Consider the following 27,433-nt stretch of genomic DNA (forward strand, 5'->3'; position numbering starts at 1 on the left):
ATTACGGAAGTACAGTTTTGTTTAAAAGGAAATTTGTGATTAGTTGGTATGACGAACCCCTGTACAGAACCTCTGAAAGGGATACGGGTTGAAGGCTACTTCTGACAATTGGTTCGGTGCAGCTAAACAGTGCACAACAAGATGTCTCAATGTAATCACAAGATACTGTAACTACAACTTGAATTGCATACTGCGGAACTGTCTATCTACACCAGCCAGTTCCTCCGTATATATAGACCTTGTGCCAAGCCATATTTACTTCCTGCTCGGTGCCCTTGGCACACTGATCACGACTGCCTAGTCTGCTCAGTGCCCTGATCAGACTGAGCACCCTGCTCAGTCTGCTCAGTGCCCTTGGCGTACTGATCAGTCGTCCCTTACTGTGATTGGCTCTTCTTTATACGTTCTTCCGATTGGCCTCTATTCCCGTGGCCCCACAACCCGTCCTGCACCAGGGTTGTGACAGTTGGAACTGGCACTGTGCGGGCCCTTCACTTTCGGCACGGTGTTGCCGACCTGCTTGGTTTGAACCTCAGCATCAGGATGCACTGAGCCGCGGGGAAAGCAGGTGGAATACATCCATCCGTGTGTATATTTCATCAGGCTGGCTCTGCTTACGTCTAGCTTCAATTCTTTTGCACGGTTGAGAATCTTATTGATGTGGAGGTTGCAGAGGCGTCGATTAAAAGTTTTCGACTCGCTCGGCGAGCGTTCTCCAAGGCCCAACAGTCACTCATTATCTTAACCTCGACCAGTGGAAAGAGCGACCAAACTTCTCACATGCACATTCGACTGGGAATCACACAGGGATTCCGGTCGTTCAGGCACCCGCCTCGAGAGCTTGGTAGCGTTTTCTTTCTGATGAAACGCAGGTACTGCGACAGCACATCGAAACATAGCTTATCCTCCCTACCTGCTAAGAAACATCGGCCATATACCGCAACAATGGTTTCCCGCACCATCACCCTCACCGAGCAGGAAGAACAGCTCAAGCGCCTCCTTGTAGACGTCGCGCGCTACATTGACTCTTCTTCCAGCGAGAACAGCCCGACTATCCTCCGTTGGGCTGGTGGCTGGGTTCGCGATAAACTACTTGGAATTAAGAGCCACGACATCGACACGGCTATCAACAACTTAACCGGTGAGGCCTTCGTTAGAAAGCTTCGTGACTATGTCGAGATCCCAGGCAACAAGCAGCTACACAACCTGATGGACTCCGACATTGGCCGCCTTCACACTGTGGCCCGCAACCCAGACAAGTCGAAGCACTTGGAGACCAGCACCATCAAGCTCTGCGGGCTGGACGTGGACTTTGTGAACTTGCGGAAGGAAACATACTGCGAGAACAGCAGGAACCCTGAGGTGGAGTTTGGGACGGCCGAGGAGGATGCTGCTCGCCGAGATGCGACCGTCAATGCCCTCTTTTACAACTTACAGACGGGCGAAGTGGAGGATCTTATCGGGGGTCTGCCAGATCTGGGGGCGGGGATTATTCGGACACCAATGGAGCCACTGCAGACCTTCATGGACGATCCCCTTCGTGTATTGAGACTAGTGAGGTTTGCTAGTCGACTGGGGTTCAAAATCGACAAGGCGGCAGAGGAGGTTATGGCGGATGAGAATGTGCTGAGAAACTTGAAGATCAAGATCAGCAGGGAGAGGATTGGTGTGGAGTTGGAGAAGATGCTCAAGGGTAAGATCCAGACGACATTTTACAGAAGTGAAAGGCACAATAATGCTAATATTGTCTTTCAGGCAAACACCCGGTCGAGTCCCTGAGGCTGATCAACAGCTTGGGGCTTTACCATGCTGTGTTCACTGTACCGGAACGAACCGACATGCCAAAGCCAGATATCTCCAAGTGGGACCGCGCATATGAATGCTTGTTCTTCCTTGAGAGCAACAACACTCCTGATTCCATCTGGGAGTTGCTCGTCACCACAGAGGAAGCGAGATATTTCGCCTGGTCATTGGCCACCATCACGCCTTGGGAGCAACTTCCTGATGATCCCCCTCTCAAGTCAGGAAAGTTAGCCATGCCCCTTGCTACTCAAGCCGCGAGGGAAGGATTCAAGGCACCCAACAAGCTATCTGACGTGATCACTGCCGCCCATCGGCACCGTCCTGCTATTCTGGAGCTCAAGGCACTTGTTGATGAGAACAAGAATGAAATGAAGGATAGGGCAAAGTTTGGTATGGCGATCAGAGAGTGGGACTCAAGAGCCAAGGGTAGCTGGCGTCTACAAGTTCTTTACTCGATCTTGGTTGATGTTCTAGAAGGATCAACGAGCCGGGAAGAGATTCTGATGGGATGGCTGCGTTTCTTGGACCACCTGGTAGAACTTGATCTGATGCATGTCACGAAACTTGACAGGATCATTGATGGAACTGACCTCTCGAAGGCACTTGGAGTTAAGCCAGGGAGGTGGATGGGTGCGGCGCTCGAAGTTGTGATGGAGTGGCAGTTAAGGAACCCAGGGGTCGAGGATCCAGCAGGAGCAGTTGAGGAGGTGAAGAAGCGGCGGGTTGAGTTGGGGATTAAATAGGCAAGAGAGTGATAAAAAATACATCATGAGTTGAATATTTTATGTTTTGTGTCTTGGTTTGAACCTGAGGTTGGCCTTTGTTTTCTGTTTCCCGAATTTGGCGGGTGTAGAGCGCTGTAATTATAGCGGTTAACGCCCCCACCAGAGCAGATGGGAGGGCTTTCCTCAGATTTCCGCAAGGCTCTCACAACCACTCATCAACGACCTCAACACAGTTGCCATTTCAGACCAGTAGCGCTCACCTTGAGGACCGGAATCAAACTTTACGCGTTACTTCATATTTTATTTCTCAACAATTTCAAGCGCTTGTCTCCCTGTCAGAATCATGTCCTGGTACAAGGCGCTGCTTGATGCGGCGTCGGCAATGAATGAGAAGCCAGACTCGATTGGAGATGCGATCCAGGCTTTATCACAGGGTATGAATCCTAATGAACATGATCAGCCGTGATAAGGCAGTAACAGCTAACTGGTAATGTATAGAGGTCCCGGATTCGATAACACTTGATGAGCTGCTCACGGGGGTGAGTGAGACTGTTGCCTCATCTGACAAGACGAGGCCCGAGGTCAGTAGGCCCGTCAACTCAACAACGAGTATTACAGAGTGACTGACATGCGAAACTAGAACACAGAAAGGGTGCAAAAGGCCTTGGTGGTTGCACTCACATGTCTGCAACAGCTAGACAGGATACAAGAGAAAGCAAGCGACCAGGCCACTGCACAGGAGCTAGCGAGAGTAATATCAACGGCAATTGCGCCTGTTTTGCCTGTTCTCAACGACGATAATGGCTTACCAGCATGTATGTTTGAACTGCCTTCTGCTATATGGACTCTGGTCAAGCCTAACTGGATGTAGCCTTCAATGATGCTCTGTCCAACAACAGCAAAGCCCTCAATACCCACTGCAAAGCCACCTCCACGATAGGTCTCCAATGCCTAGAAGCCATCGACAATGTTTTCAATCCACCCACCCTGGACGACGACACCCTCCTCACTCTCATTGCCTACTCTCACCCCGACCAAAACTGGTCTGATGATCCCACCAAAATTACCAAGATAGCCGCCGCCATTCTCAAGACTTACCCCTTCCCCAATAAAACCGACTTCATCACCTCTACAATCCTCCTGTCGTATCTCCGGCCTCTTTTCTCAAAGTCTAAACCGTCTACTATTACCTCTTCAGGCCGCAAAGCAGAATATCAAACCGACAACTCCCGAGATGGCATCCCCGACGACACCGCTGCAACTAAACCATGGAAGTTTACTGACCTTCGCTCCATTCCGGTGTTCTCATGGGCAGTGACAGAAGCTAATGTACGTATCATCTCCTATATCTTGTCCTGTCTCACGCAAGAGTGGCACTCTTATAAAAAGGCATGTATCACTTTGGTACTGTCACTAACCTTCCTTGAATGACAAACAGAACGCCCTGATAAGCACCCACTGGCCCTCCTATATCCCCGTCCTCCTAACCCTCACTGACGACTCCACCACCCACATCCGCCAAACCGGCCTCAACATCCTATCCAACTTCCTCACCAAGATCCCCGCCAAAATCCTGCAGGACACCGGTCTAGGCCAAGTCTTTGCCGATGCTGTATCTCCAATACTGTCTTACCTTCCTTCTTTAACACCCGAGGATGAATCCCTTCAGCTCTTGGAACCAGCCTACAAAGCTTTGCTAGTTTTGGCAGATAAGCAGTCCGCCACAGGAGGCAAAGACGGGAGCGGTAGTAGTTCCAGGCACAAGCTACTCAACCACCTGATCCGCGAGGGCATCTTCACAGGGTACTTTCACGCCAAAAACCATGTCAGGATTGTCGAGCTGCTCTGTCGAGAGACGGTGGAGATTGTAGACGCGATGGGGGTTCATGCTGTTAAACATCTCAAGGTACTTCCTACCCGTTTTTATCTCTGATTTTCCAGTTCACAACGCTGACCAACCTAAAGGATATGATTCCCATGATCTCCGCCATCCTCACCGACCCATTCGCTTCCGCCGCACCGCGGACTCTCCTCTCCGCTGTCAAAGCACTCCAGGCGGTTCTGAGGAACTGCTGGCCTAGGCTTATGACTGGGTCGGTTTGGCAGGATGAGATTATTAACGCGCTTGTGATGTGCTGGCTGCATCTTGATGAGCCGACTAACAACATCAGTGACGACAGCCTGGAAGAGGTTAGAAAGGAACTGGTTACTTCTTTCCAGGCTTTGTCTGCTATTGCAAGGACAGAGGGGACGGACCTCTCTGCGAGGGTTGAGCCATTGGTGGCGAAGGCTGGGTCTTTGGCTGGGTTGTTTTTGGGTCTGGTTGATGATGATATGGGGTTTTGAGTGTACAATGAATAAGGCACCTGCCAGTATCGTGAGCAATACGGATGATATACTATTCTTGAATATGAAAGGGTCCCAGCACTGCAAGTCAGCCAAACGTGTAGTAATCATTACAGCAGGACACAAGCCGCTGAGTTATCCTTGGAGGGCTATGAACCATCTTTTGAGATCTATCAACATTTCTTCAGCATATATTAACTATCTTACGAGGCCTGCTGACTATCTTTCAAGGCCTTCGCTTATGTTTCGAGGCGTAGTTCAAAATACTATGCAGTGTTGGTTAACTTTGTAGCGCCACTGATTTATCTATAGCGTAAGACCACTTGACCTCTCCAAATCCAATCGTGATGGCCTTGCCCGATTCCCATAATAAAAGTAGACCTATACAAGGCCCATAACAACAAACATAATAGAATAGTAAAAGCTGAGACAAAAGACAGAAAAGGTTAATACTAATGACTGGGAGAGCTGGAATCAAAGACTGAAAAAGCCCCGCCTAAAGACTGTGAAATTGAGACCAAAACTGGAACAGCTGGGCTCAAAGACTGAAAGCTAATAGGTACAACCGAAATAGGGAATCACAGACATTTCCATCGTACACTCCATTCTGGTATCAAGTAAGGTATCCGTAACACTGTCATCACCACATTAAACCGTCCCCCCCCCCCCTCCCCCGCTACTTCCCAACCCCAATTCTCCTCCTCAAACTCAACGGCTCCAACCTCCTAGCAACTTGCACCACCCCCTTCGAAGAAAACAACGTCTCCAACGACCTCATCTTCAACCCCACGCTAATAAGCCCACTCGCCCCACCACTCCTCCCCCTCGCACCACTCGCCCTCTCCAAACAAGAAGCCCCACCACCACCACCACCACCACCACCACCGCTTGCACCAAAAGTTCCCCCCACCCCGCCTTTCCCCCCGACCTCAGACTCCTAATCCACCGGCTGCTGTTTAAACAAGCTCTTCCCCCTCAACCACTTCCTATAAGCCTTATACCTCTTCTTCTGCGCATCCTCCTCGGTAACCGTCAGCGGGTTCTCCCCCACCGTCACAGTCTCCAAATAGAACTCCCTATCCTGCTCCTGCTCCTCCTCCTCCTCCCTATCATCCCTCCTCGGCATCCCCAGCTTCTGGGGCCAGGGCGTCGAAATCGGCAGCCCCTCCCACTGCCAACTCCCATTGACATACTCCTGGTACTCTGGCTCGATTTCCGAGAGCGGTATCTCGCTCGACACCACCAGCGGTAAATTCTGCGGGTGCGAAATGTAACGCGCGTAGTCTTCCGCTTCTACCGCGCTGACGGTGGGGTTGAGAGATTCCTGGACTACTTGGGTAAAAGTCCATTGTGCCGCGCGGGATTTCTCAAGGGCCGATTGTTTGTTTTTTGCTGCTTCGTCGCCGCTGTTGTCGTTGGGGTGGTGGGAGGTGTCTTTCATTATACCATGGGTGGCATGTTTGTCTGGTTGGAGCCAGCGGTGGGAGAAGATGCCTTTGCTGCCGCTTCCTGTGCTGGCTGTTGTGGTGGGAGTTGGTCCAGCATGGCCTGTCTTTTCGTTGATCGAGGATGTTTCCGCGTCGTCGGCCATGCGAACCATGTCGTGGGGAGCAACGATTGTGACTTCTTTCTTGGCTTTCTTCTTTTCTTGCGCTTCACTGTCGCCCAGCTCGGTGCGGACTCGGAAGGGGCTGAGATCGTACCGGCCGTCGAGGGTTGATTTGAAGGGGATGTATCGGAGGGTGGAGTTCATTTTGTAAGAGAACATCTTGAGGAAGGAAGATAATGTGGAAGGGCGATAGTACTCAAGCCAGTAGTCATCGTAGGCCGACATTGGCTTGCTGGTGTGGGGAGCCTTTCCTTTGGTGGGCTGGTAGGGTGGGAGGACTCGCGGTTCGAGGAATTTCGGTGTATACCAACGGATGTAATCTCTTTTTCTCTTGTCAAGCCACGTGCGTGGGTTTTCGTGATGAAGGTAGTAGTCTGTTGCTAGATCCCACAGCATTGGCTGGCCGTGGGCAAAAATATAGTTGCCCAGAAAAAGGTTGTAGGCTTCCTGGCGCTGCCCATCAAGAAAGGAGTTGTTGTAATACCGCTTGAAGCTCTCAATCATATCTCGGGAGTGACTTGTCCACTGGTTGATCTTGCGGTAAGTCTCCATCGTGTTGACGAGCTGTGAGCCGCCGTATTGGACGGCTATGGTGTCACCATGGTCATGGTACATGTGTGTGAACAAGTTGACAGCGTCGGTATCATAGTTGATGGCTGTGTCCCCAAGGATGCCGAGCGCGTAGAGTTGGTGTCCAAGTGCCCGCTTGCCAATGACAAACTGAGCGGCATTGGTTCTGTCGAGACAGTCTATGCAGTTTGTGCGCGCCACCCCGTTCTGGACGCGGATGGGAGATGTGTAACCGTCCCCATTGTGAAAGAAGCCCGTGGTGATCAATACATCTTCTGCGATCTCCTCAAGCGTCCCGATGACATCTTGATCACGACTTTTCGCGGCACGGGACATGTCCCAAGCACGATGGATGATCTTCTTGTCTGCTGGTAAGAACTGGTTGAGGTAGTTGATGGCACGCGTGTATTCTTCGAGTAACTTGCTTTCTCGAGGTGTCCTCTCACGAGACTTTACCAGATTCAGTGCGTAGATGGGTGCCCCATAGCGCTCGAAGAGGTTATCAAAGTGCAGGGCGGCCGCACTGTAGAAGGGGTCGACCAGGTTCAGCTCGATTGGAGGTTTCGGAGTCACACCTGTGTTGTCCTGCGTCCAGTAGAGAGGAATAGACCCACGATGTTGCACATACGAAGTATAAGAAGGGTTGGCGAAGAACTTGGGACCAGGCGCATGGAACGAGGTCGTGAGGGCCTCTGATACAATCTGCTCAGTCTCTACATCATTGGCGACATAGCCCAAATCATTGGCGCCTCTCTTCAAGAAACGAGCGCCAGCAAAGTACCGACTGCGGCGAGCAATGACAGTGATGTGTGCTGTCCTGCCGTAGACCGAAACGGCGGCTTGGTCGATGTACCCGTGGATTATAGGGCGACACCAGTCATACGGCGCATTGAGAAGTTTCGCAACTGGCTGAAGCAAGTGGTTATTCCAGACAAACATGGAGTTGAAATCATCGTCAACCGCACAGGGGTGGCCATTGATTAGCGCAGCCCGCTCTCTGGTGATGTTGTACTGCAATGTCCGCGTGATATCATACGAGTAGCTGTAGTAGAAGGAGCGCGTTAGATCCAAGTTGTTCAGAATTCCCAGGAATCTCGACTCCTCGGTGTTGGTGTTTCGTTGATCCACCTTGAGGTTGGGTGATGTTAAGGGAATGAGGTCGGTGCCGTCGATTTGGTAAACGTAGTGGCCGCCTATCATGGCCACAGTGCTCTTCTTGGTGATGAGAAGCATGTACCAGGGTCCGGTAAACTTGATGAACCCCAGCAAACCCCATGTCGTACATCGAAGCTTCAGTCCACCCGTTCCCTTGTTCCCATCGTCGATCGTATCTAGCAGCTCGTTCATATCCTTCTGAGTATATACTGTCTTGTCGTCGGTGATACTTAGTTCCGACTCGTCATCGTTGATCCTGTCGATCTTGAGGATACGATAACGCTTCTCTGTGACATCGCCGCCGACAATATAAAAGCGACTGGCTGTCTCGTACAAACTGAACCTATGCATCTTGTGCATCAACCTCGACCTGGGGCCTGCCCCATCGATACCCCCATATCCGAGGCGAACCTCCTCGTCTTCGTCATCTTCTGCCATTACTCCTACACCTGGCCGCGATGATGCTGGGTCGGGGCTCGATGTTCGCAGGAAGGGTTTCGCGACAGCTGGCTCGTCCTCGTCGTTGTCGTCGCCTAGCCCCGCGCCAGCGCCTGTGCGCAAAGGTGCCGATTTACCAGAGGCTACAGAGTCTGTGTCGGCACTGTTGTGAAGCGGGGGAAACAGGACGGGCTCGGTCTCTGGGAGCTCGGGGACTCGGGAAAGGGGAGGAGGAGGGCCATTTTGGCTTTGGGCTTGAGACTGGCGTGGTAGCACTGGAACGGGAGTGGGAGTGGGAGTTTGGGGCACTGGAGCTGGTGTCTCGGGACCACCACCACCGCCTGCAGGTGTGGCAGCAACTAGGGCGCTGATCGCAAGTTGGGTTTCTGCTGTGTCGGCAGCCATATTCACCAGTTCCCCATCGTACCAGAGTTAATGTGTCAGCCGTGATAGGCGATAGGGCGGTAGGGTAGTGGAGGAGAGGTCGGTGTGGGTTCAGTTGAGGTCGGTCAGCGGCAAGCATGAAGCACGGTGATGTAATAGGTGGGGTGGGACCAGCTTGTACAAAACGAAATTGCTTACACAAAACACACAATAAACAGTGGCTAATTGAATAACACGAAGACCTTTTAACTATCAACTAACACACCTTCTATAAGTTCTTTCTCTGAGGGCCATTCGATGGTTCTAGAGGCAAGTCTGTCATCTTTGAATACCTGCTATTCTGTCCAAAATGTGGTGGACCGCACTGGATGGACGCCTGAATCAAGTGATCCACCTCATCTCATCCCACAGTCTCAGACGCAGTTCTTGAGATGAGGTTCACAAAGAAAGCCTTGTATTACGACATTTCTTACGTATTAACTGCATTCTGGCACTCAAATGTTGTGTATAACATTACTCTTGACAAATCTGCGCTCTTGGGTTCCTGAGCACGGTTGACCCGTTTAGAGTTTGACTTTCAACGAGCACTCTTGGCTCAGAGTTGTCGAAGAAGAACCACGACAGCTTCATGTCCGGGCGCAAGATGTTCCAGCTTAACCTTCCGTCCCTCGGAATAGTGGATGATCAGGATTCACCGACTGATTATTCCTATCGCGTTTGTTCATTTTGTCACTTGCTAATGCTTCCAACATGGTTCTTAGGCATTTGCACGGGTTCAAGGGCACCAACATGTCAAGAGACATCTCAATCTTTATTAGTGCTATGGGGAAACAAGCTGTCTTCCGGTTTTCTGGTCCTGCGTGCCATTCGTTTTGCCTTGGTTCCATGGCTCCCACTAAATAAGCTTCAGGCTGGCGTTCAAGTGGCCCGGCAACTCTTCACCTTGAGCCATGCCCTCGAGCACCTCGGAAGCATGCGGGTCGTCCGCGCGTCACCTTGTAATCCTCACTCCGTCTCGGAGATTCAACATTGCGGTCTAATCCTTCCCGTAGGATCATGGCCTACTCGACGAAAGTTGTCGGGCCTTTATCGAGTCCGCGCGGTAGGGAAGACAATGTCCTGGTCATTCCCGAACCTCCTCCTCCTCCAAGGCCATCGCTCCCTGGCCGCCGTGTCAAGCAGGTTGCGCCTTTTTCTCATCCGGAAATCACTCGCCGGCGGCCCTTACGATCCACTACCGTCTTGACAGAGTATACCACTATTACCACCACCCCCGTCGTTGTTGTCTTGGTCGAAGGTCCTTTCACTGCTGGCCATCCCCAAGACACGACCACCACACAAAAAACAAACCCTTTGTTTTCTACCAAGCGAGGAACACTGTTAACAAGGACAAGGTAGGGAGAGCTTCACCAGCCGCAGGAGCTGACGGCTGACACCAGATCCAGGATCGCTGGAGTGGCAGAGCCCACTCGGACAATCTCTGTGGCCATGGATGCCGCGTGAGTGTGCTCGATATCGGCAGTTATATGGCGGAGAAGTTGAGCTGACAGAGCCTGTCCAGCCCGTATGCCCCTCCGCCGGAACCGACAGCGTCTGCGGCCGTCAACCTCCCTCAGGGTCCAGGAAATGGAGCGATGCTCACAGGGGAGTGTGCGTCGGCGCAGTATACACTCATCGATGATGGCGGACCGACCATGATATATGCGCCCTTTGTGGGCTGTATCAACAATAAACCAGATTGCTGTCCCTATACACCCGCAACCATGGCTCAAAAGTTCAAGGCCGTTGGCACAGCCAGTTCCGGTGTGTTTCCCACTCCGCAAAATCAGAAAGATTCCACAATGAAAAGTTGTGCTGCCGATTACTACTCCGTCTCTGAAAGTTGCTGCCCAAGGTACGTCATCATGTCGTCTGAAGAAGAAGCCGTGAACATCAAAAACTGATTACAGGTCATAGCGGCTACGCACTTTGGACCTCCGTCATGGGTGGCCAAACACCATGTATAAGGGCTCTCACAGCAACCACCGAGGTGCAGCCCATCACCAACGCGCCGGCCGCGACAACAACGAAACCGACCATGGCCGTCACGGGCGTTGTCTTTGCCATGGCCTATCCACTGGAGGAAACCTCGGGAGGACTCCCGAGTGGAACAATCGCAGGCATAGTCGTGGGCATCATCATGGGAGTATTCTTCCTAGCGGCGGTGATATTCTTCAGTTGCCGCTACCGGCGCAGCAAACAACTGAAGAACTTCAAGAAGGAACTCCATCAAAACTTCTATGGCGATAACGGGACTGGAACGTCGGAAGTTCCGACGCTCGTTAACAATACGAACGCCAACAGTATACGGGGAAGCACTACTACCACGATGGCGCATCATCGGCCACAAAGCTCCCTTTGCCGCACCCAGTACCTCCACCACAAGACCATCAAGCGCGACTCGGTCGCCAGCCTCGGGCACAAAGAGGAGCGAGACTTGTCCCAGGTCGATAACCCCGCCAAACGATACACACCCGACTCGGCCTACCCCCAAAGACCGCCAGCAAGGGAAGCGATGGTAAGGCGGGAATCATCAGTACACAGTCTGGATTCGCAACTATCTCTCCATGATGAGAACTGTTACGACAACATCTTGCCCTCCCCGGGCACGCCAGGGACTTTGGCAAATGGGAATAATGATCACAATATCCGCAACAGCAGCTATAATCCAACCAACGATTGGGTTGTCTCTGGGTCGGAATTGCACCTGGCAAAACCGCAGAGGCTGTCGAGGGGATACCCGAGGATAGTGTACACTCATTCCCATGGACATGGGAGCAATACAAGTGTGCCGACTACGGTGAATGGTGGCGAGGGTGGGGGAGCGGGGAGGCTGTCGACCTCTACGTCAGGGAGTGCGAGCGGGTCGGGAAGTATTTGCAGTAGGCCGTCGACAAGGTTGGAAGTTATGCCGGGAACGCCGGAGGAGGATAATAAGACCAATGGGAACAGGGAGAGGCAGAAGGTTGAGGTTTGAGTGGGAAGGTTGGAAGGAGATTGGTACTTTGATGTTATGATTGTGATAGAGATTGATGTGGATGATGGATATGTTTATAAAGATGCTTTTGGGATATGAAGGAGAAGGGGGAGGGATATCCGCAAGGGGATACGACAGAGACAGACAACAACAACCACGGACATAGGACGTTAGAGTGGACGGCCTATGGTCAGAGCAGTTGGTGAGAGAAGGAATGGTGGATCAAGACGAAGAATGATCTAGAAAGTGGGAGGATATCTGTCTGTGACCTGTTTTGTCTCATGAACCATCGTTGGAGGGTGAGTAGGTACATGACCTTTTTTTCTTTTTCTTTTGATACGTCAAAACAAATGAACATATGTCGTACATGGACAAGATATGGATAGGAACAAAACGAAGAGAATGAGTATTCCGGGGACGGTCTCTGGGGGTTAAGATTAAAACTGGTCGTTATGGGTTGGGTTTGGGGATACACCGTTATTCTGTTCTTATCTCTCGTTGTCCACTTCACCTTGCAGAGGTCTCTATCCTTCTTTTGATGGGGATATTTTAATAGTGGGTTCTCTTCTGGAACTATTGCATGATGAGGGATATCTGTGATGCACAATGACAACTTCTGTGTCCCCTATATCCAACTCCCAAGCCCGTCATCCTCCAAGTTGTGTTAAAGAACCAAAACCTATAACGTGACATCAGCTTACATTCCACCCTTTCGTTTCACAGAATCATCCCGTCCATCGACACAATCGGATTCGCTGGACCAAAAACACAACAACCCTTATCTGTTCCCACTCGGCAATCAATACCGAACAATTTAAAACCTCCGATCTTAAGGGTCCTTTTTTCCCACGGCAATGCAAGCTGCACAATGATATCAGCTCTTGGCTTTTGCCCCGCCCCTAATTCCAATCGTCCGATCGGTTGGGCATCAGAGGAGGGAACCTCGTCAGTCATGTTGTGTAACCCCTCACTTTTTTTCTAGAACTCTCGTTGGGTGGTGTATGCTGACTGGCTCAGATTTTACAAAAGCAGGGAAGTGATCGACAAGAGTGACGCACCTCCCGGATTCTTCCAGCTCAACCACCATCCACGCTTCACCAACGCGGGGTATGGGGTAAAAATCAGGTTATTCGTCCGGGAACACAAAGAACAGAAAAAAGTTAGTTATATCCCCATCCCCATGTCCAGACGGGGAAAATGGAATATCAAAAAGGGGTGTGTGTTTGTTCAATAAAGCATTCCGTCAAAATCAACAAATATTTGTCAACTGGTCTTGGCAAAGGTGAATAGGGGTCGCTTCAAGACTCAAAATCATCACTCATCACCTCACCAGTTTCATCTCATGACACTTTTTTTTCTTCACTTTTTATGATTTACGATCTATAGAGAGAAATTAATCTGTAATGCCTACCCGTCCATCAAGATTACCCCGGCGCATCAGTCATTCCACGCCCCCAAGCACAACGTACGCTCGGGATTACACCGAACACGACGATGATGATGACAGTTCCAGAAGACCGCGAAGGGGTCGAGCAGATGATCACCATCATCGACGACACAGAAGAAGGAGGAGTGTCGAGTCAGACGATGGAATTTACCATGATCCAAGAGATCGCTGCTCTCACAAGAGTCGAGGAAGGGGAAGAAGTGTCGACTCAGACGACGACACTTACCGCGAGTCAAGAGAGAAGCGCTCTCGCAGAAGCCAAAGAAGGGACAGAAGCACCGATTCCGAGGACAGCACTTACCACGGCAGGTCCCGACATCAAAGCCGAAGAAGAGACAGGAGCATCGACTCACAAGACAAGCGCCACCACTCGCATGACGAAGAAACCTCAAGACGAGGTCGACATCGATCAGTACGCCACCCCCTGAGAGGTTCACACCGATCGCCATCTCGATCATCATCAGCCTCTGCCTCCTCATCAGAGAGCGACTTTGACCGTGTCCGTGACCCTTCCCCCAAACAGCCCGGTCGTCTCCGCCGCCTAGCCCGCAGCGTCAGCCGTCTAGGTCGTCGTCGCAAACCATCCGTCTCATCGCGTTCCAGGTCCAGGAGTCGCAAGGGCAGGGAAGACTCGCACCTCCGCTCCAGATCGCACCCACCCCACCACCACCACTCCTCATCAAAACACAACGAATCCCACTCTCCCGCAGACATCATATACACAGCCGCACGCACCGCCTTTGAAGCAGGAGCAGTGGCCGCTCTCAAGCTGCGGGATGATCCCTCGCCATTGATAGGTGCCAAAGGTGGCAAGATTGTCGCTGCCGCCGTCGGAGCTGCTGTTGTCGACACGTTCATCGACCAAAAGCACCCTAAGCGGAAAGGAGGGTTGAGACACACTGTCATGAGGCAGGCTACTCAGATGGCGATAGGAAACATCGTTATGCCGGCTGTCATACACGCTGATAAGAGACACGGAAAGGGAGTCCCGGTGCAGACAAGTGTAAGGGGCAAAAATGCATGGTTTGGGAATATGAAGGCTGCTGGTGCAAAGGCCGGAGGGGGCGTGAGAGCGGGTGGTGGGAGGAGGTAAGTTGGAGAGATGCATAATTTTCTGCCGTTGTACCATGTTTGGTCTCGTTTCATTATGGGTGCTGACTGCGGGATTGATGTCGTTCTGGAAGGCGGCTGCAATAATGACCTGATGTCTGTAACGAATAAAAGATTGGTAAAAAAAAGACTGCAGAGATAGCATGAAACAATGGACTTGCATTTACATGACAGCAAGAATGTAGCCTGCCTTTGTCAATCAGCGTTCTCCGAAACTGTAATTAGACGTTCTTTTAGGCCTGTCTGATACAGACAATATGAGCTCACCTAGTCTTACCCACCAAACATCCCTTTGGTGGCATCTTTCAGCTAGTGTCTCCAATTCGTGGCAGTTTATTAGCGATCTTCTCAAGTAAAACGGTAGACTGTTGATATCTCCGCATCGCTGACCTTTATTAGTGCGCACTTTGAAGGGGACCGTCGGGTCTAGGCTTGAAACCGACAGCTTTTTATCTCTGAATATCAGGCCCAAGGTCATTGAATGGGCATCGGTTCCTGGCCCGGCTCCTGTACAGAGGCAGGTCCTGTCTTAGATCTTGGCATGGACTCGGTGTCTGGCAAAAACAACACTAGGGAATGTCGGACGGCGGTTTATTGCCGCTTTGAGGTATTCAGCTCCAGCCGCTCAGCCACGGACTCTCTCCAAATCGGACCCCGAACCAGCTTATGTGAGGCGCTCTGCAACGGCGCTCTAAGCAAGACCGATGCGGTAGTTTAAATGGAAAGGCAACGGCCGTAACGGTTTGATTCAGAGTCAGCCTCACCCTCCAGGCATTGTCCCAGTGATTTTGTGTAGATAGCATCCAGACTTACAAAGAGCCTCTTCCCCGAATCCACCGTCCATCTCGACCTCGACTTGCTATATTCCAACATCTGATCTCGCTAGGCAACCCACCAAGTCAAAAAAAGAAAAAAGATGAGAATTCTAGGTCTCCATGGTCAAGGGACAAGTGCCTACATCTTCAAATCTCAAACAGGTAAGTTGCAATGCCCCAAATCTTGTCAGATCGCACACTTACAGATGCGATAGTTGCTTTGAGAGCAAAGCTCCCAAAAAGCTACGAGTTCGACTTTGTTGATGCCCCATTTCATTGTGCCCCAGCACCAGGTATCAAGGTCTTGTTCGACTCCAGTCATTACACTTGGTGGCCAAAAGCGACCACCAACGGCATCAAAGGTGCGCACAAGTGGTTGATCGACTACATCGAGGAAAACGGACCGTACGACGCCGTGATTTGCTTTTCCCAGGGCTGCTCCTTAGTTAGCAGCTTCCTTCTCTACCACAACCTCGAAACACCCGAGGAACCTCTACCATTCAAAGCAGCCATCTTCATCTGCGGCGGTCTCCCTCTCGGTGTCCTCGAAGATCTCAACTTGCCCATCACAGAAAAGGCCCATGCTGTCAACGATGCCACGGGTGCGCTGCTCAAGAAGAAGGCCGGTGCATTAATTGATCTGGCGAAGAATCTCGACAAAATCAAGCCGGGCATGGGATTGTGGGACGACGTCAACGGGTTGCTTCACGACCCGTCAAAGATGCCAGACGAGACAGATGTGTTTGGGATTGACTTTACCGCCATGCCAAAGGAAGCCATGATCAAGATTCCAACAATTCACATCTACGGTGCTAAGGACCCAAGGTGGCCATCGAGTGTTCAGTTGGCGTACTTTTGCGAGAACAGGAAGGAGTACGATCACGGCGGTGGACACGATATCCCTCGGTCGACGGACGTTTCCATCAAGATTGCGAAGATGTTGGAGGATTTGAGGGAGGAGATTGGAGCATAATGCTTGTCGGAAAAGTAATTGATGGTACTGGCATAATATCGGCGTTTGATCGTGGGGGCGGGTTTGTGTTGTTCGGGATCGGCTTATCGGTATTGCGTTTGGGACTCGGGCATTTGGATATACCATTTGGCGATAAGAGCTCATAAGTTTCAATGATTTTGGAGACTTAGAGTGACGATGCAAGAAAGAAATGCGATTGTAATCAACAGTGCGTTTGCTCAGAGGGAAGGCGCACGCAAGGCTAGGAACAGGTACCTTGATTTTGGCAACTATAAGCGGTCACTGTCGCAGGAGTTCTTTCCATGCAAAAGTAATACATCTAAAAGTCAGGCTTCGTATCCTCTTATTTTCATAAGATTTAGATTCTCCTTTCAGTACTACTCCATTATGCAAGGTACTGGGGAAGGGCCATCAACCTCGACTTACACGGTAGGCACGTTGAACCCTAACCCTCACCAGCCACACTCTGACTGACGATGTATCAGGAGCCTGATGCGAAACATCAGCAACAATTGCGCAAAACTTCTTATGAACTCCATATGGTGTCTCTTGCGTCCTAAAAATCACAAGAAACCCATTTGGGCATCTCCGTGTCGTCAGTGCAGCAAAAGCTGAGGGTCCCGGCGAAGCCCGCCCCACCGAAGACCGAGTTCGGCCGTCCGCTATCAGCGGGGCAAAATCCGCGCTTGTTATCGGTCACCACCGACATCAATTAGTGATAAAGATCCTGGCCGATAGATAAGCATCAACGTCATGACAGGAAACTTGGGAAGATATAAGAGACGGCTGCTCTCCTTGTTTGACTTCAATTTTAGCTCCTCATCTTCAGCCCGGACTTACAAGACAGAACAAATCAAGAACCTTTAAACCCCAAACACTCGCAACCATGCCTTCAGCCACCGGCCCCGTTGTCCAACCTCTCACGCCTCCCGAGGGCTCCAAGATCAACTTCGGAGCCACCATCACAGGCATTGACATTGAGAACCTCACTGGTAAGGCATGAAAAAGCATCATACATGATGAAACAATGTGACCTCTGTAGAAAAGGGAGAATACCCGTGAAATCGGTAACCTCCTCGGTAAGCCACCCCAATTATCAAACTAACCCCAGAACACCCACCACTAACATTCCCCCACCCAGACTCCGACTTTGCCCTCATCCGTGACGCCCTCTTCACCCACCAAGTCGTAATCTTCAAATCCCAATCCCACGTCTCCCCACGCGCCCAATACGAGCTCACCAACCGCTTCGATCCCCTCGCAACCTCTTATGGTCATGGCAAAACAGTAGACGCCAAACGCTCCATCCTCCACCCCGACCTCAAAACAATCCCCCACCAGCCCCAAGTCCAAGTCATCGGCAACGGCTTTGTGTCTTCCTACGAAGGCCTTCAAAACATCACCCTCCGCCACCCCCACCACAAAACCTTCCACGCCACCTCCATCCCCGAAGCCGACGACCTCACACACACAAGGTTCTATAGATGGCACATCGACGCCGCCCTCTACGGACTCGCCCCTCCCATCGTGACCACCCTCCTGGCAGTCAAAGTCCCCTCTGGCCGCAGGCAAATCTGCCGTTACGACGACGGAACAGGCGATGAGCTCTCCGTCCCCTTGGGAACCACAGCTTTTGTCTCATCATGCACCTCCTACGACATCCTCTCCCCCAAAGACCAAGCCTTTTGCCGTTCCACCCGCGTGGAATATGCCCCCCACCCCTACATCTGGATGTCAGGCGCCAAATCCCGCTCTGACGGGCTGGGTATGGTCTCCCAAGGCAAAGAGATTCCTCTCGGGGACCTCCCCCCTATTGAACAAGACAAGATCCAGATTTTGCCCATGTGCTGGAAGAATCCTGTCACGGGAAAGCTAGCGCTGCAGGTGCACCCTTCTGCGATTAGAAAGTTGCACTTGGCTGATGGGACGGTGATTGAGGATTTGGCGGAGGTGAGGGAGATTGTGCATAGGCTGCAGAGGCCGGGGATTGCACCCGAGTATGTCTACGCGCATGACTGGGAGGAGGGGGATTTTGTGCTTTTCCACAACAGGGGGGTGTTGCATAGTGTTGTGGGCGCGTTTGCCGAGGAGGAGGTGAGGTTGTTTAGGCAGTGCAATGTTGCGGCGAGTGAGTTTCCTTTGGGGCCTGATCATGAGTAAATCAAGCTAAGGGTTCGACGAGAGGAGGGGAGGTTAAGGGTTTAGACTGTTTTGTGCTTTCTTTGAGATTTAGATAGGTAGTTTTGTTTAGCGTGCAATAGGTATTATCATCCTTTCTTTTTTAAATATCAGCGCTCGAGAATGATGAGACACAGCTGAGGCAATAGAACAACCATTACTGTCGTTAAGGGCAGGGGAACAAATAAATTCAATCATTTTCTTTCTTTCTCATGACCGAGACCCTCACCAACCCAAAACACCATCCCCCTCCTCAACCTACCTGTACTTAACTCTCATGACAGCCTGAGATATACACACAATGTCAGACAAATCAACCAATAGAATAGCAGGTAAAGACAGAGCAAAACAAATACCCATAAAAACAAAAAGTAAAAATAAATTAACAAAAACCCCATGATATCATCAACCATTCATGTCGTCATTTCTATGCCTAAAACAATGCCTATGCTTCTCGATGCCCCTTCATCCATCATCACATCACGTCAGGTACCAACTTGTACAAAATCCACTGATATCATAACTTCATAACAGAAATTCTTCCCTCTCCCAACGTAATGATCGCTTCGCTTCACTTTGTTTGCTTGTGGTAGTGGTGGTGGTGACACACGTGATAAAGAAAAGTTGATGAGATCCAGAATGTCCCAAGAAAAAAGAATAAGAAATACAATAAAATAGCCAAAGAAAAATCCAAAAATGACGACAAGAAGAAAACAAAACGCTATCCCACAATCGTCGCAGGGCCACCTCCTCCCATTGTATCCTCAGGCGGGCCAGGCTCAATATAATTCACCCACTCCGACACTCGATGCAAGCCTCTCCCAGATCCGCTCAGGCCAGCCTGCATCGAGGGCTTGGCCTCAGTCTTGTTGTGCTCCCGGTGAGCTTGCGTGGCCCGTCTTCGGATGTGAGGAGCACGGGCAGAACCCCCGCTGGGATCCCACTCATGCAGTCCCATGCCCATGCCCGGGGGACCAAACCATTCAGGTGTCGGTCCTCCTGGATGACGGCCGGAGATGTAGATGTCCTCCTCCATGGTGTGCCTGCGAGGCATATGCGAAATAGCCGGTGGCGGCACCGGAGCGACCGGAATTGATGGACCACCTCCGTGTCCGTGCATCATTGCTGCTGCCGGGTGCGATGCGGTGCGAGAAAGAGGCGGTGGTCCTCTTGTAGGACTCAGCGGCCCCTGGGGCACCATCGCACTCATCATGCCCATGTGTCCTATGTGTCCGGGCGGTCCGACAGGGCCAACTCCGATGGTGGTCATAGGAGCAGGTGGGACGGCGTGGCCCATCCCGCCCATGTGGTAGGCTCCTGGACTCTGTCTGCTCTCCGGGTTGAAACGATCGGCGAGCCGTTTGTCGAATGACGACGCTCGGCGTCTCTCGGGCGAAGGAGCACGGAGTCTATCGTCAGGATGAGCCAGCTGTCTTTCCGGCATTGCCATGTGCCTCTCTGGCATCTGCTGTTGTTGTCTTTCCGGCATTGGGGCGTGCCTTTCCGACATGGAGGCGTAGCGGTCAAGAGTGGCCATGTGTCGTTCAGGAAGCTGCATGTGTCTATCCTGGGGTGCCATGTGCCTTTCTGGGATCTGCATGTGCCTCTCGGGCGCGAGCATGTGTCGTGGCTTCTGCGGAATCTCCATAGCCATGGGTGCTCCTCTTTCTGGGGATGGGAAACGCGTCGGGACTTGCCAACCATCGGGTGACTCTTCGCGCCGCTCCTGAGCAAATGGATGGTGTCTATCCAAAGAACGCGGCCGTCTCGCAGTAGGGAATGTTTGTCGTCTTTCGGGCGAGTACGGTCTCCGTCTGTCGGCTGTGTAGTTCTCGGCAGCAAACTCCTCATATCGCTCCGGCGAAGCATAGCGCGCCGCTCTTTGAGCATAGGCCTCGGAGGCATAATCAGCGCGCGGCGCGGCCCGAGGTGGTACTCGGTCGAAGGCGGGGCGTGAGGGTGGCTCAAATGCCGAACGAGGCGGTGGCGGCGCCATGGGAACATGTGTTTGCGGAGGTGATGGTGCAACAACCGTTGCAGCCCTCCCAGCTCGGAAATCACCGTTTCCAAAAGACGCTCCGCGGCTCCGAGCTTCGATGCGTCGTCGGGGTTGTTCTTCAAAGTCAAAGACGTTGACACCTGCCCTTCCTCTACCGTACTCGGCCTGGTCATCGACATGACCAAAGGCATCATCAAAAGAATGCATCCGGCGAGCATGATGAGGTTCTTCACGGACTTCCATACGCCGAGCAAGATATGGTTCTTCCTCGTAGCTCGATGGGCGAGGCTTTACAGTGCCTGCATAAGAGGCCGGGAATCCCGACCGTGGAGCCTGGGGAGAGGGAACACGAGATGCGTACTTCGGCGCAGATGCAAAGGGATTCGGAGGTTCGTCCATCGGCGTCCTCATGCGGTCTGCGGCTGCTCGAGGTACAGCTTGGACTGAGTTATTCGTCATGGGACATGCGCACGATTTCCACGGACCGCCGCAGAGCATACAGAACTGAGCACCACAACGGCTGATAGGGACAGGTTATTAGTTGGGAACCATCATGATTGCGGTGGCATGGAACCTGGACTTACCACTTCATATGGTTGCAGCCTTCAGCGAGTTCGACCATGTGATGGCACTGATAACAGGTCTGGTATGTATCTCGCTTGGATTGCGGCATGAACTGTGCTGTGTTCTCATCGCCTGGGCAGTTGTACTGCGGATGCCACAGTCCATGGCAAGCACAGCAGACTTTTGTTTTGCAGTGACTGCATTTTGCCTGCCCACGCCCGTTCTCCTGACGAATGTTGTCGGGCTGGAACCACCTGCCACACCGTTCCTCCGGACAATATATGCGGCTTCTGGTCGTATACTCACGGTATTTTCGGTTCCACTCGGCTTTGAAATCTTCACCCAGCAGTTTGTCGACGTGTTTTGGTGGGATGGGCTCTGCGGTACAACATCGAGGGGGCATATGCTGTGGGCCTCGAAGAGACAGCTCAAAGCTGCGCACCAGGCAAGTGTTGCACATGCGATGTGCGCACTTAAGCTTGGCTGTGTTCTCGACCAGAGTCTTGTTGTCTCTGCATGAGACACAAGTGGTAAACCTCTTGGGTTGTTGCCTCTCCAACTGCATGTTATTTGCAGCTGTCGGATCGGCAAACATGGACCGCTTGGAGCTGAAGCTCTGTGACGACGCATGGTGTGACCCTTCTATGGTGGTGTTGGCTCTTCTGAACACTGAAGGGGCCCTCGACACATAAGCGTCTGACTCATACTGCCTGGTCGACGGTCTATCGCCAGGGTTAGCTACTACTGAGAAATACTGCCTATTCGGAGGCGGTTGACAATACCTTCTGGTTCGGGATTTGGACCGAGCCCGGTCGCCATCGAGACTCGGAGCACGGGAAACGTCTCTCGGACGACGATAGGCATCCGGCTTCACCGACGCAGCTCGAGAGGGTGCTCGGGAAGGGGCTCGGGATTGAGCTCGCGATCTTCCTACACCTACCGATTGCTCATACCTTGTCGATGCAAAATCCGGCTCCGGATCTGGATCCTCATAGACGACCTCAATTTCGGGCTCCTCTGTGCGCCGGTTGAGGCGCTCATGCATGGACGGTGCGGGAGGGGGTACCGGGGCGGTGGGAACAGCCGGAGGCTTCCTTCTCCGGGTAGGCTGTTGAATAACCACTTCCTCCAAAGAATCCTCGGTCACGTCAGTTTCGCCCTCAGAATCGGACATGGAAGTGCGGGGTGAGCGCCTAGATTCAGGAGTAGACCTGTAGCGGTGAGCGGAGCGAGAACTCTGGTCGCGATGAGATGCCATCGTCTGGCGGCTTGCTGGCCGCGATGGACGTATAGGCGGCTCATCATCGTCGTCGTCGTCGTCATATGAAGTGCGATGTTGCATACGGCGGGCCATGGCCTTGGTGTCGACCAAGGGCACGGTGGAGTTGGGCCGCATGGCAGCAGTCCGATGTCGAGAACGGGACGGCGGCTTGGACGGGAGGTCGGAGTCCTCGGAGTCGGTGGGACTCGGGAGCTGTTGACGGTGCTTCGAAGGACGTCGAGATGGTTGCTGCTGCTTGGGAGGCGACGCTTGGGCGTCGTCTGAGTCGTCAGAGGACTCGACAATGTCTATGTCTATGTCTATATCCCCATGACGTTTCGGGTGAGGCGACGGACGGGGTCGTGGCCCACTGGCTGATGTCCAATCGTTTTGGGACTGAAGCTCCGGCTTGGGAGATTTTCCTGTGCGCTTCTTCCGCACACTGCTTCGCGAAGTCCTAGGCCCGCCCTGTTGCTGGTCTTCGACGTCGGCCATTCGATCGATTCGTCTTGGTCCCCGTATTACTCGCTCACTTCAACGACAACAGGACAACGGGTCTGGAGTCTGATGGGGCACAAAACACAACAAGACGGCGTGTTGACAGCCGCTTTGGCACTCTGAGTGCCTCTGTGCCGCGGCAGGTGGACGGTGGAAGAGAATTGCGACGGGGGTAGACGAAGCGTCGGCCAGATGGTCCAGTGTGGTTGGACGGCGGAGGCGGGTCTGCAGATGCCCCGGGGCTGCGATTGGACTCACTGGCTTCCCACTTGGACCACTTGCATTGCCAGCACAACACAATTCCTTCCGACAGCCCACGGTGCCACCCCTTGGCTTTGCCCTGGGCTCGCCCTAACCACGGATGAAAAACCGGCAGCAGCCTAATAAATACCTGACCCGTCCTAGCTTGCAACTGCTCTTTGCAGACAGCTGAAGGATCACCAGCTTTGGGCACCGCCGAGAACTGTGGAGGAGGGATCAGGCCTGATGCGGGAGTTCGGTCGGGTGGAGGAAGAGCGAGCGGGTCGGTCGTGGGCAAGGTGAGGTGAGTGAGGAGAGACGAGAGGGAAAGATGAGATGAGGGGTGATGACGGCCTGAGGCCTCGACCGTCGGAACGCTGTCTGGGGTGCTTGGGTCCTTCGCTTGCCGTGTTAGTGGAGAAAATCTCCCTTCCGAAGCATCAGTTGCCGGCCTTCTTCCAATGGGACTGCTATCACCTCACGACGCAGCTGACAGGCTAGAGTCGCGACCACTGTGACGCAGCCGACGATTGGACACAACGATCCCCGCGACCGACTGAAAAGGAGATGGCTGAACACAGAGAGGCGAGCTATCACATCACGTGATGCGGGCTTCGACAGTCCCAATGGCAGCACATTCCTGGACCCCCAGCTCATGCCAGCAGACTCTTGTTGGAGAAAGCTGGAGGGGAGAAAACAGGTTTTGGTTTGCCGCGCTTATTTGCGTCAGGGCAACGATCAGGGTCAATGGATCGGGGGCCTCTATAACCCTTGAATCAAGGGTCTTGAATGCAGATTGTTTTGTCAGAAAGCCATACCAGCGTCAAGAGAATCGCTGTCCTTTGGTTTGAAAACCACTCTCCAACACCCAATTTGAGGGCTTTCGAGCTGTTGTTCATGCGAATAGCTGTTAGGCCTGATCCTAGTGTCGACCCAAAAGGAGGGGCTGTCTTGACGACGATCCTTCCCCGCATTCTGTCATGGAGTGGCCAGTGCGGCCCCGGCCTCCAACACAACACAAGCCGTTCAGCGGCACGGGCGGAGGAACGACACGGACGGCAGCGGATCCCGTCCTATCGGGCGCAGGGGCCTTCCCCGGAGATCGATCCTCGGCGCTTGGAAACATCTTCGGCACCGAAGACTCCACGGTCCAAACCTCAAGCTTGACAGAAGACCGATGTATTCACGGACCGGTCGTCCTCCACAGCAACAGGAAGGACGGAGCACATCCCTATGGTTAACGATTACCCAAATGGCCCTAAAGTCCACATGCCGGCGCTCCTCCGATTCTAGCCTCCAGCGACTGCCACTTTACCCCATCATCAGATGCTGAAATGCCTCACGGGACTCCGATCCGCTGCAGGGGAAGATGCCAAAGCAACCATATCCCGACTCCCGAGACATGATTCCATCATTTGGTTGCACAACGGAGTCAACTACCGGCACACGGTACTGTACAGCACGTCATGCCGTGGAACGCAAGACGGCGAACTGACCGGTCCGGGACATGCTCAACCGGAGGGGCCGGCAGTCGCAGCTTTCATCAGAACGCGCTCACCTTGAAGGCAACGTGATACAAGCCTTTTTGCCTGCTGCGGCGAAGGCTATCGGTATGACGGCGCGAGACTGGCTGCCCATTGACACAGTAGTATCCCCAACAAACGACACCCAAGACAAAAACCGACCGTTGAACAAGTTCCATCCCGTTCAAGATGCAACGATAAAAACACCAATATGGAACCCTCTGAGCATGGACGTCGGGATTAATCCCGAAAACTTGAGGCTTTAGCAAAAGCATCACCGACACTACAGAAGGCTGATGTAACTTTCAGATGTATCGCACTCGCTAATCATGCAATAAAACACTCAAGAGTCTACTACCGTACCTTATACTACCACTGCCCACAAAGCCAGCGGCAATGAAAATTGAAAGGAGAAGAGTCAAAATGGACCCTTTGACGTTGCACTGTCGGCCCTATTTTTTCGCCGTGACTGGCCTTGACACCCAGCAAAGGTAGGCCAGCGTAGCTTTCACAACCCATCTCGGATCGGACCATGATGAAATTATCATTATCATGCTGAATTAAGACGTCAACCACCATCTAAGAGGCTAGCGATGAATCTGACTGCCGGAATAATATGCACACTTCTCCCACCACCCTACCTGAATGAAACAAGGTAAGTCGAGCCGTCTCCATGTACTGTTCTGGTTCCACCACGTGGTTCCCCGAAAAGAAGCAGTACAATAACTTGGTTTCTAACAACGCCCATACAACTCTACACAACGTTAGACAGGCATTGATTGCCTTGTTCCCAACGAACATGTCGTATGACGGGCAGGTCTTCCGTGGCTGCCTTGTATCAGCACTACGGAAATCTGCTACAACTACCACCAGCCCTTTTGGTCTCGGAGTTGAGTGCTCAGGCCTGGTTGTAATGCTAGAATGACCGATTCACTGTTGATTTCTCGCGCATACCTCGCTGATTTCATCGTCAAGACGGTGAGGTTGAGTAGGTACAAATATCTACATCGATAACTACTCGCACTAACGAAGGGAAATTGCCCGCTCTTGGACCCAACGGCACCAAGCGAGATCACGTCTGTCTTCTTCCAGACCCCCGGAATCATCGCTTCTGATGTAGACGGTTCCCTAGGCTTGGTACGTGGGATCATATGGAGATTCCTCCTCGTTTCGTTTCAGCTTGAGGAAAATATTCCTATCTTTCGTCCGATGTCATCTTGGTCCCATCTCATCACATAATGACAGATGTGATAAGATCTGACAAAGCAAAACGGTTGTCTGAAGCCTTGCCGGCTCCATCCGATCTCATCTCGTTCAGGTACGCCATCTACCGTCCAAGGAAACGGTACCTGAATATCAAACCCCAGCTAGCTTAGCCAGACCACCTCGTCACATCGCATACTGCAGATATAGTCCATCATGTCTTCATGATCAGGGTCTCACTCCGGTCCACATTCACATCTACACCCCTTCTGGTACGCACAGCACAACCCGAAAACGCTCGGAAACTTGGACACCACCGTGAGGCCAGGTATAGCTATCGTACACCTCAGCTTCACACCCCTCGATCCCGCAATATTCGCCGCCTATCCACCATCATAAACCACCACCAGCCTCACTTGATCACCACATGAACCTCGCTACCACAACCCCATCATCTCCGGTCAAAGCTCAGGGTAGGTAGGTAAGTAGTCGTGGTAAGGTAGTGTAGCACAACTGCACCCTTTTTCCTTCGTGGCCACAGTCAGTCAGAACTGACCAAATCTCGGAGAATAAAAACAAGAAAAAATTCACGCCTTTGTCAGCAGTTACCAGACACAACAACCCGACCCTAGCCACCATCATATGCCACATGCCTCCCCCATTTGGTCACTCACTTCATACTAATGCGTGTACAAACACGGCCTCGGAACTCCAAGCCGAAGATCCCCATCAGCATCTCCGTCCGCACATAGCCATCACCACACACATCACGCGCATACGCCAACTAGACCTGACCTTGACCAAGAGGGCAACCAACGCCCCTCTGCCTCGCCACGCCTGGTCGAGCAATGATTGTCCCAAAAGAGGTTCTCTCTCTTCCCCACAGGTGGCACACATTTTCCGAGCCGTGTTGCTCTCCTCCTTGTCGTGTACTGAGGAGAGCACATATCCCAAAACAGGCCGCTCCACACCTTAATCTACGTAGGCACCTACCAACCTAGACAGTGCACATGGTGAACGAACTCCCGTCCGTAACCCACAATACATTGATCCTCCCGTCTTCCTGCGCGCAACATATCCCCCCTCCCATCCCGAGTCCGAGTCCACAACTCCACACTGCCCAAAAAAAACCACAAACCCGGTCGTCGTTGCAGCAGAACCTTTTGTCCAAATTCTGCAGGTCATCTCGTTTCGTGCTAGTTTCGTCTCATGTTTTTTATCCTCTTCGTCCCGCCCCTTCACCCCATCCATAACATAACGGTTGGTCGGTTTTGGTTGGCGGTGGTGGTGGTTGACAAAAAACATGCCAGCAAATAAATTCTCCTACCGAGCACCGACTATCGAGAGTTAGGGTCTTGTCAAACGTTCAAGCCCCCCAGCCCCTCCCCACCTGTCCGGCGTTAACAAGTACATGACTGGAGGGGGTGGATTTTGGGGAACTTTACGGTCAAGGGTTTGAAAAAAGCCCCTCCAGGGTTAGACAGACGTTTGTGGATACCGCGTAGAAAAAAGAGTTATCCAAAGCCAAGTATCTCCCCTTCAGCCAAGGCCAAAAAAAAAAACGGTTTTCCTCTTC

General features: G+C 52.3%; 8 protein-coding genes across 8 annotated transcripts; 6 read left to right on the forward strand and 2 right to left on the reverse strand.

Annotated features, from left to right (window-relative positions):
- Positions 1-456: 456 nt before the first annotated feature.
- Positions 457-2,587, forward strand: CCA1 (CCA tRNA nucleotidyltransferase, mitochondrial). Its single transcript, XM_062880740.1, has 2 exons — positions 457-1,693; positions 1,756-2,587. Exons 1-2 carry the CDS (start codon positions 781-783, stop codon positions 2,544-2,546), a joined length of 1,704 nt encoding a protein of 567 aa, XP_062729410.1. The 5' UTR covers positions 457-780; the 3' UTR covers positions 2,547-2,587.
- Positions 2,588-2,727: 140 nt separating this feature from the next.
- QC761_602910 (uncharacterized protein) lies at positions 2,728-4,987 on the forward strand. The gene is made up of 6 exons (XM_062880739.1): positions 2,728-2,962; positions 3,027-3,109; positions 3,169-3,343; positions 3,400-3,857; positions 3,967-4,434; positions 4,494-4,987. The coding sequence occupies exons 1-6, from the start codon at positions 2,872-2,874 to the stop codon at positions 4,872-4,874; spliced, it is 1,656 nt and encodes a 551-aa protein (XP_062729411.1). The 5' UTR covers positions 2,728-2,871; the 3' UTR covers positions 4,875-4,987.
- An 824-nt stretch (positions 4,988-5,811) lies between these two features.
- Positions 5,812-9,338, reverse strand: FIG4 (phosphatidylinositol-3,5-bisphosphate 5-phosphatase; the record flags this gene model as incomplete). Its single annotated transcript, XM_062880738.1, has 1 exon — positions 5,812-9,338. Exon 1 carries the CDS (start codon positions 9,049-9,051, stop codon positions 5,812-5,814), a length of 3,240 nt encoding a protein of 1,079 aa, XP_062729412.1. The 5' UTR covers positions 9,052-9,338.
- A 448-nt stretch (positions 9,339-9,786) lies between these two features.
- Positions 9,787-12,046, forward strand: QC761_602890 (uncharacterized protein; the record flags this gene model as incomplete). The annotated part of the gene is made up of 4 exons (XM_062880737.1): positions 9,787-10,424; positions 10,476-10,529; positions 10,592-10,924; positions 10,987-12,046. The coding sequence occupies exons 1-4, from the start codon at positions 10,087-10,089 to the stop codon at positions 12,044-12,046; spliced, it is 1,785 nt and encodes a 594-aa protein (XP_062729413.1). The 5' UTR covers positions 9,787-10,086.
- Positions 12,047-13,540: 1,494 nt separating this feature from the next.
- Positions 13,541-14,586, forward strand: QC761_602880 (uncharacterized protein; the record flags this gene model as incomplete). Its single annotated transcript, XM_062880736.1, has 2 exons — positions 13,541-13,905; positions 14,103-14,586. The coding sequence occupies 2 exons, from the start codon at positions 13,541-13,543 to the stop codon at positions 14,584-14,586; spliced, it is 849 nt and encodes a 282-aa protein (XP_062729414.1).
- A 933-nt stretch (positions 14,587-15,519) lies between these two features.
- On the forward strand, positions 15,520-16,391 carry QC761_602870 (uncharacterized protein; the record flags this gene model as incomplete). Its single annotated transcript, XM_062880735.1, has 2 exons — positions 15,520-15,580; positions 15,634-16,391. 2 exons carry the CDS (start codon positions 15,520-15,522, stop codon positions 16,389-16,391), a joined length of 819 nt encoding a protein of 272 aa, XP_062729415.1.
- An 886-nt stretch (positions 16,392-17,277) lies between these two features.
- XAN1 (Alpha-ketoglutarate-dependent xanthine dioxygenase xan-1) lies at positions 17,278-18,747 on the forward strand (the record flags this gene model as incomplete). The annotated part of the gene is made up of 2 exons (XM_062880734.1): positions 17,278-17,383; positions 17,533-18,747. 2 exons carry the CDS (start codon positions 17,278-17,280, stop codon positions 18,549-18,551), a joined length of 1,125 nt encoding a protein of 374 aa, XP_062729416.1. The 3' UTR covers positions 18,552-18,747.
- QC761_602850 (uncharacterized protein) lies at positions 18,743-23,873 on the reverse strand. Its single transcript, XM_062880733.1, has 3 exons — positions 21,915-23,873; positions 21,153-21,854; positions 18,743-21,088 (listed from the first exon to the last, which is right to left on the reverse strand). Exons 1-3 carry the CDS (start codon positions 22,886-22,888, stop codon positions 19,291-19,293), a joined length of 3,474 nt encoding a protein of 1,157 aa, XP_062729417.1. The 5' UTR covers positions 22,889-23,873; the 3' UTR covers positions 18,743-19,290.
- Between the last annotated feature and the right edge of the window lie 3,560 nt (positions 23,874-27,433).

Source organism: Podospora bellae-mahoneyi, chromosome 6, assembly GCF_035222275.1.
Source record: "Podospora bellae-mahoneyi strain CBS 112042 chromosome 6, whole genome shotgun sequence".
Classification (NCBI taxonomy): Eukaryota; Fungi; Ascomycota; class Sordariomycetes; order Sordariales; family Podosporaceae; genus Podospora; species Podospora bellae-mahoneyi.

Coding starts and splice junctions, on each gene's coding strand:
- QC761_602910 (XM_062880739.1), top strand. CDS start 2,872: ATGTCCTGGTACAAGGCGCTGCTTGATGCGGCGTCGGCAATGAATGAG. Junction 3,858..3,966: donor GGGCAGTGACAGAAGCTAAT/GTACGTATCATC, acceptor AATGACAAACAG/AACGCCCTGATAAGCACCCA. Junction 4,435..4,493: donor ATGCTGTTAAACATCTCAAG/GTACTTCCTACC, acceptor ACCAACCTAAAG/GATATGATTCCCATGATCTC.
- CCA1 (XM_062880740.1), top strand. CDS start 781: ATGCACATTCGACTGGGAATCACACAGGGATTCCGGTCGTTCAGGCAC. Junction 1,694..1,755: donor GTTGGAGAAGATGCTCAAGG/GTAAGATCCAGA, acceptor ATTGTCTTTCAG/GCAAACACCCGGTCGAGTCC.
- QC761_602850 (XM_062880733.1), bottom strand. CDS start 22,888: ATGGCCGACGTCGAAGACCAGCAACAGGGCGGGCCTAGGACTTCGCGA. Junction 21,855..21,914: donor TCCAAATCCCGAACCAGAAG/GTATTGTCAACC, acceptor CCCTGGCGATAG/ACCGTCGACCAGGCAGTATG. Junction 21,089..21,152: donor GGCTGCAACCATATGAAGTG/GTAAGTCCAGGT, acceptor TGTCCCTATCAG/CCGTTGTGGTGCTCAGTTCT.